The 19385-nt window shown below is 39.4% G+C and overlaps 1 protein-coding gene across 1 annotated transcript; it reads right to left on the reverse strand.

Annotated features, from left to right (window-relative positions):
* Positions 1 to 408: 408 nt before the first annotated feature.
* ssu72 (SSU72 homolog, RNA polymerase II CTD phosphatase) lies at positions 409 to 5392 on the reverse strand. The gene is made up of 5 exons (XM_062053273.1): positions 5126 to 5392; positions 4377 to 4520; positions 2450 to 2589; positions 2255 to 2373; positions 409 to 973 (listed from the first exon to the last, which is right to left on the reverse strand). The coding sequence occupies exons 1-5, from the start codon at positions 5203 to 5205 to the stop codon at positions 872 to 874; spliced, it is 585 nt and encodes a 194-aa protein (XP_061909257.1). The 5' UTR covers positions 5206 to 5392; the 3' UTR covers positions 409 to 871.
* Positions 5393 to 19385: the final 13993 nt, after the last annotated feature.

The following is a 19385-nucleotide window of genomic DNA, read 5'->3' on the forward strand; positions in this document are numbered from 1 at the left end:
GACAGCAGCATGGAAATTTTACATGTACAAATGACTCCGAAGGAAAATTGATTCTCATCGGTCACTTAAAAGAGCCGTTTAAAAGACTAGGCTTGTTTGCGAATGTAGAATCCCAGATGAACAAAAATGGAAGCCGCTGTAGTTACACAAGATAACTTCATGTGCCATTAACATTGAAAACACTAATGTGCCTTAATACTGGAACTGAAATAAAAGATTTGTCTGGAAATGAAAATGCAAGTTGCACTGCAAATTGATTAGAATGGAATAAGATGGTTATGAAAATGACACATTCTAAGCATTTTAACTGTGGGACTAAAGATTTCAACTGACAAAGTCAAGTATTCATGCAACAGGAATGAAGCGACCACATGATGGAGTTACAAATGAAATAAATTGAGTCTTAAATAATTCTTAGATTTTTTTTAGTAGATTCTATGTACAAATCAGGCACTCTGAGCTGACAATGCATCTTTTTCTTGAAAGATATAGAAAAAAAAAAGCGCCCTGAAAGACAATGTTGGAACTTCAAGTTTGGTTACTCATCACAACTTTTTTTGAACCACAACACAAACATTCCTTTCAAGTCATTGTCCATCCTCAAAACAAATAGACGTCCTTTAGAAATACCACACAGAAAAAAACATAAAAATCAAATAAGATCAGCATGATTACGGGAAAATCAGAGTGTCAAATGTCAGGGCAGGACGTCATGGCACTCCCTGAGGAGGCGTGGCTTGGAATAAAGGCTAAGGGTCAGCAGCAGAGGGCGCTCTGCATTGATTGTTTACCTTAACCATATCCTGGCTGGTCGTGTGGGAGCAAGTGTATGCTGTGGTTATGACCTTGAGGCGTGTGTGCTTATTGCAGGTCAGTAGAAGCAGACCGTGTGAAGGAAAGGCCTGTTGCTCTTGTCCTCAAACTCTTGCAGCAGCTCGTCAATTTCGTTCTCCATGTCGTCCGTGTGCTGGATCTGTGCAACACATATATATTAACAACAACAAAAAACCCAGGTTGCTTTAGATTGATTTTACATTATTTATCTGCCTCAGCAAATTAGTTATACTGCAACTGGACACTTCATTAGGTACACATGCATTGTCCAACAATTATGAGTGGCAAAGATAATACTCAGCTTTGCTTGACACTGTCAACATCTTTATTATACATGATAATATTACACACTGTAAAATACGTGTGTGTATTATATATAAATACATATACACGCACACACACACATATATATTTGATTAGCATACGTGAGCACATCATTTCTATTTAAATGATAAAATATGATATGCCATTAGGATGACTGAAAATTGTATGCATAAGAAAATAGCAATGGGGGTGTAGTTTTTGTCCTTTTTGTGCTACCATTATTGTATTTTTTTCTCTGTATTTAACATGACTTTCACTATTTATTTATTTAAAAAGTGCAATGTTAAAGCACAAGATATTGTATAATTTTGTGAAACCCATCCATTCATTTTCTACAACATGTGCTTGTCAGGGTCGCAGGGGTGGCTGGAAACTATCCCAACTGCACACTCGAGTGGAAGGCTGGGTACACCCTGGACAAGTCTCAACCTCATCACAGGGCCAACACAGAATGACAACATTCACACTCACATTCACACACTAGGGCCTATTTAGTGTTGCCAATCGGCCTATCCCCAGGAGTCCAAGTAATAAAATACAATATTAAACAATGCCTTAATTTGTCCTAAGCTTTTCATTGGAAGTCACTTTACTCACCTGTTACCAGTGCCACCTACACTGGTTTAAATAGAGCTTAAAGATGTAGAAAATGGGTTTCACTGTGTAGAGCACTTTTGAGTCTCTAGAGAAAAAGCGCTATATAAATGTAATTCACTTCACTCCTAAAAGGTGAAAATGTGACAGAACAAGCTTCCCTTCTGTATTATCTGTGCTATTATTTCTGACATGTTCACCACATGGTGGTGTCATCATTAAATCTATGTATTGACACCCATTAAGCAGAACATCTTTATGGAGACAAGGGTGTGACTCAGCAACTCATTGTCCATAGTGACTTGACATGTGCAGCACAACCCATAGGGGGCGCCGCAAATCTCATTAACAGCCACATGATGTAGTGGGGTGTGGTCATTCTTTCCTCCGATTGACATGGTTACAAATTACAACCACAAAAATCTATCTTTGTTGACGGTGCGAGTGTACCTAATAAAAAGTGCTTAAAATGCGGGACCTTCTCTGTCTAGCAGACACTCACACATTGACACAGCTCACAGATGAGGAAGGCGCCCAGCGTTGCTTCCTCGTGGTTGTCCTGAATGTCCACGTTGATGACGTGTACAGGCTGCAGGGTTTCCTGCTCCCTTGAGTTGAGGTCTGGTGGGCGGAAGGAAAAAAGACAAATGGTAAAGCGGCCCAAAAAAAAGACTAGACAGGAATGGGCCTTGCTCACCCTCCAGCACTTGGTCGTAGACACGCTCCTCACAGGTGATGACCAGGTCGAACTTCTCCCTGCACTTCTGAAAGCGCTCCGGCTTGGACTTGATTCGCTTGTTGCGGTCAAGCATGTGCAGGATTCCATTCTGTGTATATCTGAAGTGTTGGGGTCAAGGGATGTATGACAATGGAACAGGACAATAAAGCCTGGGAGTGGAAATTGGTACATTCCAGGAATAATTAAGAGTACATTTTGCATGCTTAGTCCTGACATAGCAGCAGGTTGTACAGCGAGAAACAGCACCCTCTAGTGGTAGCCTTCGGGCACATGCAGGTGATACAACTGCATTAATAAGCACAGCACTATTATTGGGGATATAAAATCTGCTCTCCCTGCTGCAATCGACATTTATTCTGTGAAAGCTAATACCTATACTAATATTAAGGATTGATTTTAGTATTAAAAGGCATCAAGAGGCCATTGTGCAGTTAATCTCGGAAGCTGAATAGACTTGATTTTGGTGCACCATTAGGAATACAATAGACACCTCATTAGGTACACCAGTACAATCACATCAGCCTCATATCACACAGTATTATACAGTATTAGATAATGCAAATGTACTCAAAGTTGCACAGTATAAGTATAATGCAAAAAACAAAACAAAAAATCATGTTCTAAACCTATAGATATGAAGAACTTGTTTGTCCTAAGGGTCTACGGCAGAGCTATTCAACTGGCGGCCTGGGAATAATACCAGACCTACAAGCTCAAAACACTTGGAATAGACTTAACATTTTTTGCAGCAGACTCCTAAAAACACACGAGTAGTTATATAAAGGTCAAACTAAAAAAAAAATAAAAAATCAAGATTCCATCCTTTTTTCTACCACTTATCCCTTTTGGGGCCACGGGGGGTGCTGGAGCCTATCCCAGTTGCATTCGGGGTACACCCTGGGCAAGTCACCACCTCATCACAGGGCCAACAAAGATAAACATTCACACACTAGGGCCAATTTAGTGTTTCCAATCAACCTATGCCCAGGTGCATGAATATTGTGCAAAATTCATGTGTCAGCAACTCAACTTCAAATGTGAAACTAACGTGACTAACTCATTACATGCAAAGTGAGATACACGAAGCCAGTATTTATGATTATAACAGTTTTTGACAACACCAAATTTTCTGAGATTTTCAATTTGAGGTTTTCATAAACTAAACCATAATCATCAAAATAAAGCCTGAAATATCTTGAGTTGCATGTTATAAGCCTATGTCATATACTAGTTTCACCTTGTTCATTTAATTGCTGGAATAAAACCTTTGCACAACATTAGGTTGTCTCAACTTTTTTGCAGTCTGCGGTCCTTAAAACAGTAGGTTCTCAGGAATATACAAAATAATAGTGGAGAGATGTTCAGCCCCCTGGTCCTTAAAGCTTTCTGGAAACGTGGACCCAAAACTATGTAGTAGAATTCACTTAATATTCCTTAAAAAAACGATTCCCTCTAAATGCATTATGAGGCGCCAATTATTTTTTGCTACAGATCCTAATTAAGTTTTTGTCCGATAAACACAATGTGCTACACTTTCCATTAAGTACAGATAAGCATGCAAACGGCACATACAACAGACAAGGTTTGTTTTAGCTTCATTTGGTAGCCCATTTAAATCTCTTATCACCCTTCAATTGTAGTCAAAAACGGAATAGACTCTCGTCACTCCTTTCTGAAACATCTCCATTATTTTAATTGTCTGCCATTTTCTTCACAACTATCATCCTGCAACAATATGCTTAAAAAAATATAAATTTCTTGGCATCCACTGTCCTCATGTCCATACGTGTTAATTCCTAATAAATATGCATGTACATGTTGATACTTATCCAGCCTGTGTCAAAGTAAGCATGTCTGTGTGTGTGTGAAAGAGAGCTGGGGATACAGTTCCTTGTCCTTGCGGACCAAGTCGCTGTACATCTGTTCATATGTTGTTTTGAAGTCGTACACATTGGGTTTGTCTGGGGCAGGACCGGGTAGCTTCACGTGGGTGCCAGTCCCAAACGAGCGCACGTCAAATCCACGTTTACTGCAAGATAGGAGAAAGCACAAGCATTGAAATTAGTTGACATTCCTCCAAACTGCTGCAAGTAATACATGACTAAAGTCTTGGAAGCATGGATGTAGGATTTTTGGAGATACATTTTATAATACGATTTAGTAGATTTTATCCTGAATTTATTCAATTTGCCTGTCTGTCATTTCTTACACACAATATATAAACTGTCATAACATGAGTGACCATAAGGGGCAGCACCGCTCTTTTACGTCATCAAATGTCGCGAGGCTGCAGTTCCGCCCTTCCGGAACTTTCCGCCGAGGGGTCGCTCTTCTACGTAGATGGCGATTAAAAGTTAAATAAATAAATAGCTACATGTCCGGCTATTTAAAAAACATTGACTGAGTTGACATTAAAGGCCGTGTAAGGAATGAGCCATGTCCAAATGAGAAGGTTTTAACGGAGAGTTTCACAGCCGGCGTGACACGGCACTTATAGGGAGTCCATTGTTGGACTGCGGAGGCCCAGCAAGTCCGCAATGTCGGCGGCTGATAACCACTTCACAACACAACTCGATAAAGGCACATTTTCGTCGTCGTTTGGTCGTCTTCTTTCCCCGGCTTGCCCCTCTTTACCTGAGGATATTGTGAGCTTCCATACTGCGGTTCTGGTTGCTCGAGCACACAACCGCTACTCGCAGCGGGTGGCTCGGCATTGCGACTCTCAAGCTGAAAATTAACCACTAAATAGTCGGAAAACCACTCGGTGTAGGTTGTTTGTGTTCCCTTTCTGAAAAATCAAAACAAAATCACCCCCTATGTTACGCTAAACGGCCGAGCATTTCGAGTACTGTTCGAGTGACTTCTCCCGTCCTTTGAAAGCAGGAAATTAAAATGGCGGAACTCGCGCTGGGGGGGAAAAATAACCCTCGTGACGTCAGCAGTGGGTGGAGTCAAGTAGCTAAAAGCAACGCCTATGTGACGTCAGTGTACTTTGGAGGTAGCTACGTTTTGTAAATGGAAGCTTATTTCAATGAAAGCTCTTTAAAAATCTATTCGGTCAAGATTATAAACACAGAGGCAAGAGTATTGTATGAATGAGACCAGTGGTTCTCAAACTTTTTTCACTAAGCACCACCTAAGAAAAACTTGGCTCTCCAAGCACCACCATAATTGCGTGGTAGGCCTAAGTACTCATTAAAAACAAGACAGAAGTTTTATTTAACAAGAATATTTAATATTTTTGGCCACTGTAACATGACACACAGTTTGAACAGTAACACTGTGTTTGAATATAGGAAAATAAAATACTTTATTTTAAGATGGCGTGGGGCAGCATGATGGATTCCCAAATTATGTGGGTTCTATTGATAACCTTACTAAAAACTTTAATGATGCCCTGAGCATTGATGGTAAAAAAAGGCCCATAAAAGAAACCAGAGCTGTTAAACTATCAATGTAGAAAGCTAGAACGCAAATGGCGTGCGACTAAACTTGAGGTTTTCTATCAAGCATGGAGCGATAGTTTAATAACTTATATGAACACGCCTTAGCACCTTAGCTAAAAGTAATTATTACTCTAATCTCATCCGCCTTAATAAAAATTATCCTAAATATTTCTTCAATACAGTAGCATCGCTAACCCAACGAGGGACTTCTCCCAGTAGTTCCACCCACTCTGCTGATGACTTTATGCAATTCTTTTCCAAAAAATGTAGCTCATTAGAAAGAAGATTAATGATAACGCGTCCCAACTCTAACTGGGTTCTATTAACGCAGATAAGAATGTATCTACTATGGATATTGCTCCCCAAAATAATGTCTCTCTTTTTAGACTTAGACATAGACTTAGACTTCCTTTTATTGTCATTCAAATTTGAACTTTACAGTACAAATAAGAACGAAATTTCGTTGCATTAGCTCATGGTAGTGCAGGATAAAAGAGCAATAAGGTGCAGATATATAAACCCCGTTTCCATATGAGTTGGGAAATTCTGTAAGATGTAAATATAAACAGAATACAATGATTTGCAAATCCTTTTCAACCCATATTCAATTGAATGCACTACCAAGACAAGATATTTGATGTTCAAACTCATAAACTTTTTTTTTTTTTTTTGCAAATAATAATTAACTTAGAATTTCATGGCTGCAACACGTGCCAAAGTAGTTGGGAAAGGGCATGTTCACCACCGTGTTACATGGCCTTTCCTTTTAACAACACTCAGTAAACGTTTGGGAACTGAGGAGACACATTTTTTAAGCTTCTCAGGTGGAATTCTTTCCCATTCTTGCTTGATGTACAGCTTAAGTTGTTCAACAGTCCGGGGGTCTCCGTTGTGGTATTTTAGGCTTCATAATGCGCCACACATTTTCAATGGGAGACAGGTCTGGACTACAGGCAGGCCAGTCTAGTACCGGCACTCTTTTACTATGAAGCCACGTTGATGTAACACGTGGCTTGGCATTGTCTTGCTGAAATAAGCAGGGGCGTCCATGGTAACGTTGCTTGGATGGCAGCATATGTTGCTCCAAAACCTGTATGTACCTTTCAGCATTAATGGCGCCTTCACAGATGTGTAAGTTACCCATGTCTTGGGCACTAATACACCCTCATACCATCACAGATGCTGGCTTTTCAACTTTGCGCCTATAACAATCCGGGTGGTTCTTTTCCTCTTTGGTCCGGAGGACACGACGTCCACAGTTTCCAAAAACAATTTGAAATGTGGACTCGTCAGACCACAGAGCACTTTTCCACTTTGTATCAGTCCATCTTAGATGAGCTCAGGCCCAGCGAAGCCGACGGCGTTTCTGGGTGTTGTTGATAAACGGTTTTCGCCTTGCATAGGAGAGTTTTAACTTGCACTTACAGATGTAGCGACCAACTGTAGTTACTGACAGTGGGTTTCTGAAGTGTTCCTGAGCCCATGTGGTGATATCCTTTACACACGGATGTCGCTTGTTGATGCAGTACAACTTGAGGGATCGAAGGTCACAGGCTTAGCTGCTTACGTGCAGTGATTTCTCCAGATTCTCTGAACCCTTTGATGATATTACGGACCGTAGATGGTGAAATCCCTAAATTCCTTGCATAGCTGGTTGAGAAAGGTTTTTATTAAACTGTTCAACAATTTTCTCACGCATTTGTTGACAAAGTGGTGACCCTCGCCCCATCCTTGTTCGTGAATGACTGAGCATTTCATGGAATCTACTTTTATACCCAATCATGGCAACCACCTGTTCCCAATTTGCCTGTTCACCTGTGGAATGTTCCAAATAAGTGTTGGATGAGCATTCCTCAACTTTATCAGTATTTATTGCCACCTTTCCCAACTTTTTTGTCACGTGTTGCTGGCATCAAATTCTAAAGTTAATGATTATTTGCAACAAAAAAAAATGTTTATCAGTTTGAACATCAAATATGTTGTCTTTGTAGCATATTCAACTGAATATGGGTTGTATTGTATTCCTTTTATATTTACATCTAACACAATTTCCCAACTCATATGGAAACGGGGTTTGTAAATAAATTGATTACTGTACAGAAATATATTGCACTTTTGTATATGCATCCACGTTTATGGATGTATGTTGTATTGTCTTTATAATCCAGTGAGTTAATCCATTTTTGGGGAGAATTGAGGGGATTATTTTAATGCATTCAAGAGTCTTATGGCCTGAGGGAAGAAGCTGTTACAGAACCTGGAGGTTCTGCTACGGAGGCTGCGGAACCTCTTTCTAGAGTCCAGCAGTGAAAACAGTCCTTGGTGGGGGTGAGAGGAGTCTCTGCAGATTTTCTGAGCCCTGGTCAGGCAGTGGCTTTTTGCGATCTCCTGGATAGGAGGACGATTAGTCCTGATGATCTTTTCCGCCGTCCTCACCACTCTCTGCAGAGACTTCCAGTCTGAGGCACTGCAGGCTCCAGTCCAGACAGAGATGCTGTTGGTCAGCAGGCTCTCTATAGTGCCTCTGTAGAATGTGGTGAGAATGGGGGGAGGGAGCTGTGCTCTTTTCATCCGACGCAAAAAGTGCATGCGCTGCTGAGCTCTTTTTACAAGAGCTCCGGTGTGTAGGGACCAGGTTATATTGTCAGTTATCTGCACCCCCAGGAACTTGGTGCTGCTTACCATCTCCACCGCTGTGCCGTTAATGAAGAGTGGAGTGTGGCTGGACTGGTGCTTCCTGAAGTCGATGATGATCTCCTTGGTCTTGTCGACGTTCAGGACCAGGTTGTTGGTTCTGCACCAGTCAACCAGCTGTTTCACCTCCTCCCTCTAGTCCCAGTCGTTGTTGCCACGGATGTGGCCCACTACTGTTGTGTCGTCCGCACACTTCCCAATGTGGTTGGTAGTGGACCTGGCGCAGCAGTCATGGGTCATCAACGTGAACAGCAGCGGACTCTGGACGCAGCCCTGGGGGGAGCCGGTGCTCAGGGAGATGGCACTGGAGGTGTTGTCGCCCACTCTCACAGACTGGGGTCTGTCTGTGAGGAAGTCAAGCAGCCTGTTGCATAGGGGGGTACTGAATCCAAGGGGGGCCAGTTTGCTCACCAAGTGCTGCGGGATGATGGTGTTGAACGCCGAGCTGAAGTCCAGAAACAACACCCGCACGTTTGTGTCCTTTTCTTCCAGATCTTCTAAGCTCAGGTGGAGTGCAGAGGAGATGGCGTCCTCTGTGGAGCGGTTAGGGCGATAAGCAAACTGGTATGGGTCGAATGTGGGGGGAAGTCTGGAGACAATGTATTCCTTTACCAGCCTCTCTAAGCACTTCATTATGATGGGGGTGAGTGCAACGGGGCGATAATCATTGAGGGAGGAGATTGTAGGTTTTTTAGGCACTGGAATGATTGTGGCCGTCTTAAAACATGATGGTACCACAGCCTGGGTCAGCGAGGTGTTGAAGATGTCTGTGAGAACCCCAGCCAGCTGGTCTGCACATCCCTTAAGCACCATGCCCGGAATTTCATCCGGTCCTGCTGCTTTCCGGGGGTTCACTCTCCTCAGGGTTTTCCGGACATCCGCTTTGTCCAGGTTGAGCGGCTGCTCATCAGGGCGAGAGATGGATTTCCTTGCCGGAGGGGTGTTAAGTGCCTCAAACCTTGCAAAGTGGTTGTTTTTGAACAAAAAACATTAAAATAAACCCTGTGACTCGTAAATGAGACAAAACCAACAACATGTTTACTTGATTCACTTCTTGGGAAACTTAATAAGGAGCTGTTTGTAATATTAGGACCCATCCCATCCATCCATTTCCTACCGCTTGTCCCTTTCTGGGGTCGCGGGACCATCAGTGCTAAATATTATCTTATGTATTTCCTCTGGTACTGTTCCTTTAGCAATCGAAACAGCGGTTATTCATCCTCTGCTCAGAAGACCAAACCGTGATTCTGACCTCCTGCTAAACTACCGGCCGGTGTCCCGCGTTACCTTTATCTCGAAAATCCTCGAAAAAAATTGTTGCACAGCTGCTAAATAAACACTTAGCGTCTAACAATCACAGTTTCAGGGCAAAGCACTCTACTGAATCAGCCCTCGCAAAACTAACTAATAATCTATTGACAACTGTGGATGCTGATACGTCATCCATATTGTTGCTACTTGATCGATACCGTCGTTCATAACATTCTATTAGAACGCATCAAAACACGTATCGGTATGTCAGACTTAACCTTTTCTTGGCTTGATTCCTATCTTACTGAAAGAATGCGGTGCGTCTCCCATAACAACGTGACCTCAGAGCATGTTAAGGTAACGTGCAGAGTTCCACAGGGTTGGGTTCTTGGCATTGCACTTTGTAGCCACTATATGCTGTCGCTAGGCAACATCATCCACTCGACGTCCATTGCACCTAAAGCTGACATGCCAGATTGTAGTCACCTGGAGGTGTGTCTAAATTAAATCAAATAATGGATGTCCAGCAACATTTTGCATCTTAAAAATGGAAATGTTGATTATCGGTCCTACTAGATACCGGCACTTATTTAAGGACACCACCTTAAATGGGAACTGCACCTTTCTAGGAATTTTGCCTATCGTTCACAATCATTATGAAAGACATGACGACGGATGTATTTTTTTTAATGCGTTCTAAATATTAAATAAACTTAAATAAAAGTCCGCTTACTGCGGAGCCAATGGGAGCTCCATTATTCCGCCCATAAAATCCGATAAATAACCATTGAAAAAGCGTCAACAATACTCCATTTACATTTTGTGACTTGAATAGTTGAAAGTGAACTACGTTAAGTTTTTACACTCAAGTTCAAGTTCAAATGTGAAGTGGTTAATATTAATGTGAACTTGGAATGTCTTGGTCTGCAAGTCTCCTAACATGAAATGTATTATTCTTGTTTTTTCAACCCACCTTCATATGGTAAACATTTAATGATGAATTTTAAAAAATGTCTCTCAAATATGGATGATTGCACTGAATGTATTATTATGAGAGACTTTAATATAAACTGATAGAGAGAAAAAGTACATTTAAATCCATTGTGGTACAATTTAAATATAAACAACTAATAGAAAACCCCACCAGAATTACAAGGAATAGTAAAACTCTAATCGATCTGATCTTTACAACTAGGCCAGAAAGTATAACAAAAACACACCATCTCATTACAGGGCTCTCAGACCATAACATGATTCTAATTGTTTCCAAAATGAACTAAAAAAATGTTTCTCTATTATAAAATCACAGGAGTACCTAAATCATACTTACCTGATTTTTAACAAGAAGTAAATCAAATAAACTGGAACATATTTTAATGAATTATATTTATATAGCGTCTTTCTCCAGTGACTCAAAGTGCTTTACATCGTGAAACCCACAAGTTACATTTAAACCAGTGTGGGTGGCACTGGGAGCAGGCAGGTAAAGTGCATTGCCCAAGGACACAAGGGCAGTGACTCGGATGGCGGAAGCGGGGATCCAACCTGGAACCCTCAAGTTGCTGGCACGACCGCTCTACCAACATGACATAAATATTGGCGCAAATACATTTATAACTAGACTGAATAAGTTGATTAAAAAGTACACAAAGACCTGGATAAAGAGAGCAAAAAAACTACTCTCTCCCAAGGTTTAACAATGACATATTGCTAACAATGAAAAAACGTGATAGGGCCCCCCAAAAAATCCTTAAAAACAAAAAAATACAGTTGATCTTTTTGGCTTATACTGGCCTCAGAAATCAAGTTATTAATCAGCTACGAAGAAGCAACACTAATTATCTCACTAAAAACAGTGAAGAGACAAAGGGAAGTAACTCTGAACTTTGGTAACATATAAATGGCCTAACTAATCCAAGTAAAAAACACCAAAAAACTGACTCTCTAAAAGTACAAGGAGGCATAATTAATGACAAAGAGTCTATGGCTAATTCTCTGAACAGTTTTTTTTAAATGATTCAGTGCATGAACTATCAAATACATTTAATAACACAGTACTTTATCCAGAAGACATACATCTGGAAAATATTGATAATTTTTGCATGAAGGAAGTGTCCAATGACATAGTGAATAAAATCCTATCAAACATGAGCAACTCGATGTCAAAAGACATGCATGACCTTAGCACAGCTCTGCTTAAAAAGCACCAGGATACTCTGTTGGAGCCTATCACACACCTAGTAAATCTTTCTATTCGATTTAATACATTTCGAAAGTGCTGGAAAACCGCTGGAGTAACACCGATCTACAAGACAGGCGAAAAGGACTCGCCTAACAATTACAGGCCTATCTCTATCCTTCCTGTTGTGTCTAAAATCTTGGAGAAGGTAGTTGCAGAAAAATTAATAGAACACCTGGAGTCAAACCAACTGCTCCAGCCCCAACAATTTGGGTTCAGGCAAAATTACAGCACAGAAACCGTTTACTGTTACTTGCTCAAATTAAGAGCTGTCGACAAAGGTCCAGTTGTTGGTGCGCTGTTTCGAGACCTCAAAAAGGCCTTTGATACTGTGGACTACAGCGTTTGGATAAATAAACTCCGACATTTCAAAATATCTGCTCAAGTAAAAGAATGGTTTAAAACTTATCTCGAGGACAGGCAGCAATCTTCTTCTTCATTTGTATAAAGATGTTGATTAGAGGTGTAACCACTATCCAGCTGGGTAAGTGTTTAACAGCCAACTGACCAAGCTCTCGTCCACTGCTGCCAGACCACGATTCCCATTAGGATGGCGGTATATGGGACAGGATGTTATGATGAGGTTTGCAGTCTGCTCCTGTGCACCAGACTCACACGCCGCAGATGAAGCCATACCCCATTTGCACATAGTTGAGCGGAAGAGGCCGACGCCAGTACAAGCCTGACCCAAGCAGGCCTGGGAAAGCATATTCCCGGTGGGGATGTACTGGTCTCAGGGATGTAATCATGGAGTCTGGAAGAGTTTTCCCGCCATTCCATGTTCCATTTGTAGTCTGCCCAATTTGCTTCACTGGTTAAAGTCATTTAGCAATTCCAAAGCAGCAGGGACAAATGGGTGTATCAATTTAAGCTGCCGGTGACCTCTAAGAGGAGGAGACAGAAGTCGGTCATGAAGAAGGTGCCCAGGCTCCAGTGCTCGGCGTGCTAGAGACACTGTGGCTCTCTTGCGACGAAGCTCAGATGGTTGAATACTTGCTAAGATGGAATGATTGTTCGTTGGTGTGGGACGCAGGCATCCAGTCACTAAACGCAAAGCGTCGTTATTCGGCTTATATATGAGACGAGTGTGAGCACTACGACACCAAGTAAGTGTGCAGTAATCAGCGGCAGAGTGGACCAAGGCAAGGGTGGCTGTACGAAGTCTAACACCGCCAGCACCCCAGCTAGATCCAGCCAGTCGTCTCAAAAGCCCAACGCGTGTTGTTAGCTTTTTGCGCAGTGAGTGCGCATGCAGAAAGATAGGAACTTGTTTAGCCAGGACTTTAGAACAGCTCCTGCAGATTGAATCAGGCCCCGAAGCTTTTCCAGACTTAAGCAACTGTAGGGCACTGGCAAACTCCTCTAAAATCCTAAAATCTCCAGAGATTGTTTCACCAGGGTGTGTAGGGATCCTCCAGAGTTCAGCCACCTCCTTGTTCCTTGATCCTCCTTGTGGAGTGTTTTAAGTCTTGTCTTAAGACCCACTTTTAATCTCTGGCTTTTAACACTACGTGAGTTGTGTGGTCCTCTGTGGGCTTTTTAAAATTTTTATTTCTATTTATTGTTTTAATTGGTTTTACCTTTTAAAATCATTTTTGATCATATTTATTTGTATATTGTTTTTATATTGGTTTTATATTTTATTTATTTTGTTTTTATTCAGTCATTGGTGGAGCTAAGGATAATATTTGAATCTTGTTTTTAATATTTTTGTGCAGCACTTTGGAAACATTTTTGTTGTTTAAACGTGCTATATAAATAAAGTGGATTGGATTGGATTCAAAAGTTTGGCTGATTCGCGATCTTTTGTTCCATAGACCCTATTCTTTACCAATTGCAATGCAATATAGTTCGCAGAGATGGGGTATGGGCGATGCAATCGTCTCAATCGGCCAGTCAGGTTGTAGACTGTATTGCATGCCAGCCGGCTGAAGTGCGTGAAGTCGATGGTGTTGACAGCCTCTGACCAACGCTCTCTTCGCTTTTCATCAAGTCGAGCATGCAGTGCCGAAGCAGTAGTGCCTGATGCTTTGCCCTGCGGGGCCTTCAAAAAGGCCTGGTCGAGGCTCCCACACTCCGCATCCCAGTGCAGTCTGTAGTGTAATAATTACAAATAAAATGAGCCTTATAATTACTTTAAGCATGCGATATATACATTGTCATATTATGCAAATAAATTAAATAGTCCCATTTTGGTTGAATAAACATAAAGCACCTTCCATAACATGTAAATTAACTTAAAGAGCATTTAGGCTCCTACAGGCTGTCTACTTACACGTGACTTTTGCGACACTTCTGCGGTGTACGATTTGAGCGAACACATCTAGATTTGTGAGCGTGTAATACAACGTGTGCGCAAATTAAACCAATGAGAAACAACGTACAGCTGAGGTGCGTGAAAGAGATGCCAAGACCCGCCTTACTTGATTGGTTTGAATTGTGTAGTGTCTTCCGTGGTTGGTTAAATGTAGGCACAGTGGATTGATAGCTTGGTCAGGGATTGGTTATTTTGATCAATCAATCAGAGTTACTCGTTCTACAGCAAGCTGCAAACGCCAAAGTTTATTATTATGAAAAAAATATACAGTAGTGTATGGAGATTATAAGCGTGTGTGTGAGAAAGGTTTAAGGCACCGATTAGTGGTGAGTATAAGGAAAGGCAAGGGGGAGTTACAGACAAACAACTCTTTTTACACGTTAAAATCGCTGTACAGACAGATCAAAATAACCAATCCCAGACCAAGCCATCAATCCACTGGGCCTACTTTTAACATTTAAGACACTACGCAATTTAAACAAATCCGAAACAACGTAAAAACGTCTTGGCGTCTCTCTTTCACGCACATCATCTGTACATTGGTTTAAATTGCGTAGTGTCTTCCGTGTTTGGTTAAATGTAGGCACACCTCAGATATGCACACGCAGATTTTATTAAACGCACGCACTTCTGAATGCGCGCGCACAAGTTGTATTACACACTCACAAATCCGGACACGCTCGCTCAAATCCTACACGACAGAGGTGTCACACAAGTCACATGTAAGTAGACAGACTATCAAGGGTTATTTCTGATTAGGGACAGACAGACAACTTAAAACACACGTGTGCAAATCTAAATACACACACTCTGATTGATATACAGACACACACATTAGTACACGTGCATGCAAATTGGATTACACACGCATAGATTGAGATACGTGTTTGCAAATAATTTTGCTACAATAATACTTCCATAGAAAACAAATATTCCCACGGCGTAATGACAATTAAAAATATTGGGTCAATTATTATTTAAAAAACTATGTTAGACATTAGACATCACTGCTATTTTGATATAATTAAACATAACATCAGTTTAAGGTCATTATATATCCAGGAAAATAAAGCAAAATGCAAAATAGTAAATAGCCAAAATACCTTTGACCAAACTTACATCTACTAGTAGCAACCAATTTGGCTCCATTAAATGGCACAATGGAGTTACTTTTTCTAGGTCTGACGTTAGGCATTATTTGAAGGTAGGTATATTCAATACTATTCTAAGTTAAAGTAAAAGAAACACGATTTTTGGGAGTATTAATAGAGGATCAAATGAACTGGAAATCTCATATACAAAACATGCAACATAAGGTGGCAAAAAACATTTCAATAATGAATAAAGCAAAGTACGTCCTGGGCCAAAAATCACTTCATATTCTCTACTGCTCACTAGTGTTACCATATCTGAGTTAATGTGTAGAAATATGGGGAAATAACTCGCTACATTCGCTAACCGTGTTACAAAAAATATCAGTTAGAATAATACATAATGTTGGATATACAGAACATACAAACCCATTATTTATTGAGTCAAAAATATTAAAGTTCGGTGATTTGGTAAAATTGCAAACAGCTAAAATGATGTACAAAGCAAATTACATCATTTTACTACATCAACCTGCTACCAAAGAATGTACAACAATTCTTCTCAACTAAAGAGGAGAAATATAACCTTAGACGAAAATCTGATTTAAAACATTTGCATGCACGTACAACACTTAGAACCTCTATCATATCAGTATGTGGAATTAAATTATGGAATGGATTAAGTAAAGAAGTTAAACATTGTACTGATATGATCCAGTTTAAGAGGTTGTTCAAAATAATAGTGCTTACAAAGTACAAAGAAGAATTATGAGAAATACTTTCAACCTTATTGAAAATAAGATATTCTTCATCTCAGTATGTTCACAATGACTGAATTAATGAATTACATATTACAAAACTGTTGTGTATACTAATTCACAGACGTTATTTTATTACATAAAAAGGTCAGTAAATGATTCTATGTATTTGTAAACGCTCTGAAGTGGGAAAGGGGTAGGATTAAATAAGCTTTGCTTCATCTTACTCCTTTTCGGACATGATGTAAAGTGAAATGATATGAAATTGTGTCATGTATTATACTGTAAGTGTGTTCATGTTCGAAATAAACTAAAGAAAGAAAGAAAGTTTGTACTTAAAACAATGTGTATTGAACAAAACATAGACTATAATAAAAAAGGAGACATTTACATTTGTTTACATTTGTGCGTTTTTTTGAACGGTAAGCCATTTGTAGAGAGAAGCGAAGAGAGCTTGCACTGAAATTCAACTTTGAACAAAATACACCAACCAAATTGAAGTATGTATTTATATTTTTGCATGTTGTCTGACTGCATGTCGTTAAAGGTAATGACTAATAGTAGACCGATACAAATAATGATTGAAATTGTTTAATTAGCATTGTAGCTAATAGTATAGGGTCCAAAATAGCATGTCAAATTTTATTTTAGTTAAACTGACAAAAAAGTTTCTAAACTTGACAAATGTCATTCTCCTAAGAAATATAAATTGGTTAACCCAAACCGAATAATAACGTTAAGAGAGCGGAATACGAAATACAAATTAAATAATAATTTAAGAAGAATGGATTAGGATTTATAAAACAAATTGATGTATTTCAAGTAAAAATAACTAGAAGACAGTATAATGCTAATAAAATAAGAACATTTTAAAGAAGTTTTTATTCAAGACAAAGGTAGATAATATATAATATTTTTAATATAAGGAACATAGTTCACTTTTATTAAAGAAAAAATTATACATTATACTTTTACAATAAGAAAAAATAGTAAATACTATTTTATTTCAGTTATACTATGTTATATACATCTATTATAACTCAAATTCATCACAAAAACAGCTTTGCTAGTACGAGACAACTAAAATAAGACAATTTATGGGTTTGCATGGCCTAGAAATAAACATTTGTAATTGGGTTAAAATGCTATGAAGTGGCGTAAATGCACTATTTACCTTAAATAAAATTGATAAAATTAATTATCAATCAATCAATCAATCAAAGTTTATTTATATAGCCCTTTAATCACCAATCCCTCAAAGGGTTGAACAAACCACAACGGCATCCTTGGCTCTGATCCCACATCAGGGCAAGAAAAAACTCCATACTAATATTGATCCAACACACTGTAGTGTTATTTATAAACGGCATTAGCATGGACACCCTACAGTAACTTGCAGTTTTAAAATAAAATTATATATTATTGTATTAATGTTTGCATTAAAAATAGCTAGCGATTAGCACTGTAGTTGCCAGCATCTGATTAGCGCTCTAGTTGCCAGCTTCTAGTGTTGTCCCGATACCAATATTTTGGTACCGGTACCGAAATGTATTCCGATACTTTTCAATACTTTTCTAAATAAAGGGGACCACAAAAAACGGCATTATTGGCTTTATTCTAACAAAAAATCTTAGGGTACATTAAACAAATGTTTCTTACTGCAATTATGTCCTTAAATAAAATAGTGAACCATCATAGTCACGTCCGTTGTGTCCTTGGGCAAGACACTTCACCCTTGCTCCTGATGGCTGCTGGTAAGCGCCTTGCATGGCAGCTCCCGCCATCAGCGTGTGAATGTGTGTGTGAATGGGTGAATGTGGAAATACTGTCAAAGCGCTTTGAGTACCTTGAAGGTAGAAAAGCGCTATACAAGTATAACCCATTTATCATTTATTTATCATACAAGACAACTTGTCTTTTATTAGTAGGTAAGCAAACAAAGGCTCCTAATTAGTCTGCTGACATATGCAGTAAAATATTGTGTCATTTTCCCTTCTATTATTTTGTCAACATTATAAAGGACAAGCTGTAAAAATTGATTATTAATTCACCGGTACTTTTTTTATGATTCATTAGTATCGTGGTACTATACTAGTACTGGTATACCGTACAACCCTACCAGCTACTGATCAATACTTAAGTTGTCAGCTATGATTAGCGCACCAGTTGCCAGCTAGTGATTTATTTGCAGACTAGTTGCCAGCTAGCGACTTGCGGTCTAGTTGCTAGCTTGTTAGCGAATAACGAGCTAGTTGCCAGCTAGCGATTAGCGCTTTAGTTGTCAGCTAACTATAGCGGCACTACTGCTATTACTTGAATATCTTAGTATTGCACAATAACAAGGTACCTTTATGACCAGTTTAATATAAAAACACATTTTTTTTTCAAGAAATATAAGTAGAGCGTCCATAAGTTTGGGTAGGCTGACCATATTCTGAAATCCCAAAAAGAGGACACATACAGTATATGCGTGCCAAGGCGAGCAGCACGCCAAGGCCGGGACTAGGTGAACATTTGCCAATGATACTCGAACTTGCATCCTTATAAATAATATATATATTTAAATAAAGCATTTTTTCTCCTCTGTTGACAGCAGTGTTGGCGCTAGGAATTTTCAAAATGGGGTCCCAGGGACCCCATCAAGTCATAAAAATGGGGTCCCGTAAATTTTTGGGGTGCCACATTTTTGTAAGCGTTTTGAAAAAAAAAGATAAACGTATGCATTATTCTGTTACATCTCACATTCTATATTGTGTTTTGGGAAAAGGTTGTCATAAACATTGCTTAATTCATTAAAATAAAAAATAGAAAAATAAAACAAATTTGTATACATATGTAAATGTATTCAGTTATAAACATTCATTCACTTTCTTCTTTCCTTCATGGATCTAAACTTTACCACTGCTGCTAGTTTTTTCTATGTTTTTATTTAATAAGTTGTAGGTGTATTTATTTCAGTATAAAAGTGTAAAAAGTGTTTTGCTTGGGTCATGAAATGATGATAATGGTGTGCCAGGGCATACATACATTTTATATTTAACGCTTAAATCTCTGGAGTCTACAACAACTTCAGATCTATTCCTCATTTCAAAATGTTG

The sequence above is a fragment of the Entelurus aequoreus genome, linkage group LG01, assembly GCF_033978785.1.
Source record: "Entelurus aequoreus isolate RoL-2023_Sb linkage group LG01, RoL_Eaeq_v1.1, whole genome shotgun sequence".
Taxonomy (NCBI): Eukaryota; Metazoa; Chordata; class Actinopteri; order Syngnathiformes; family Syngnathidae; genus Entelurus; species Entelurus aequoreus.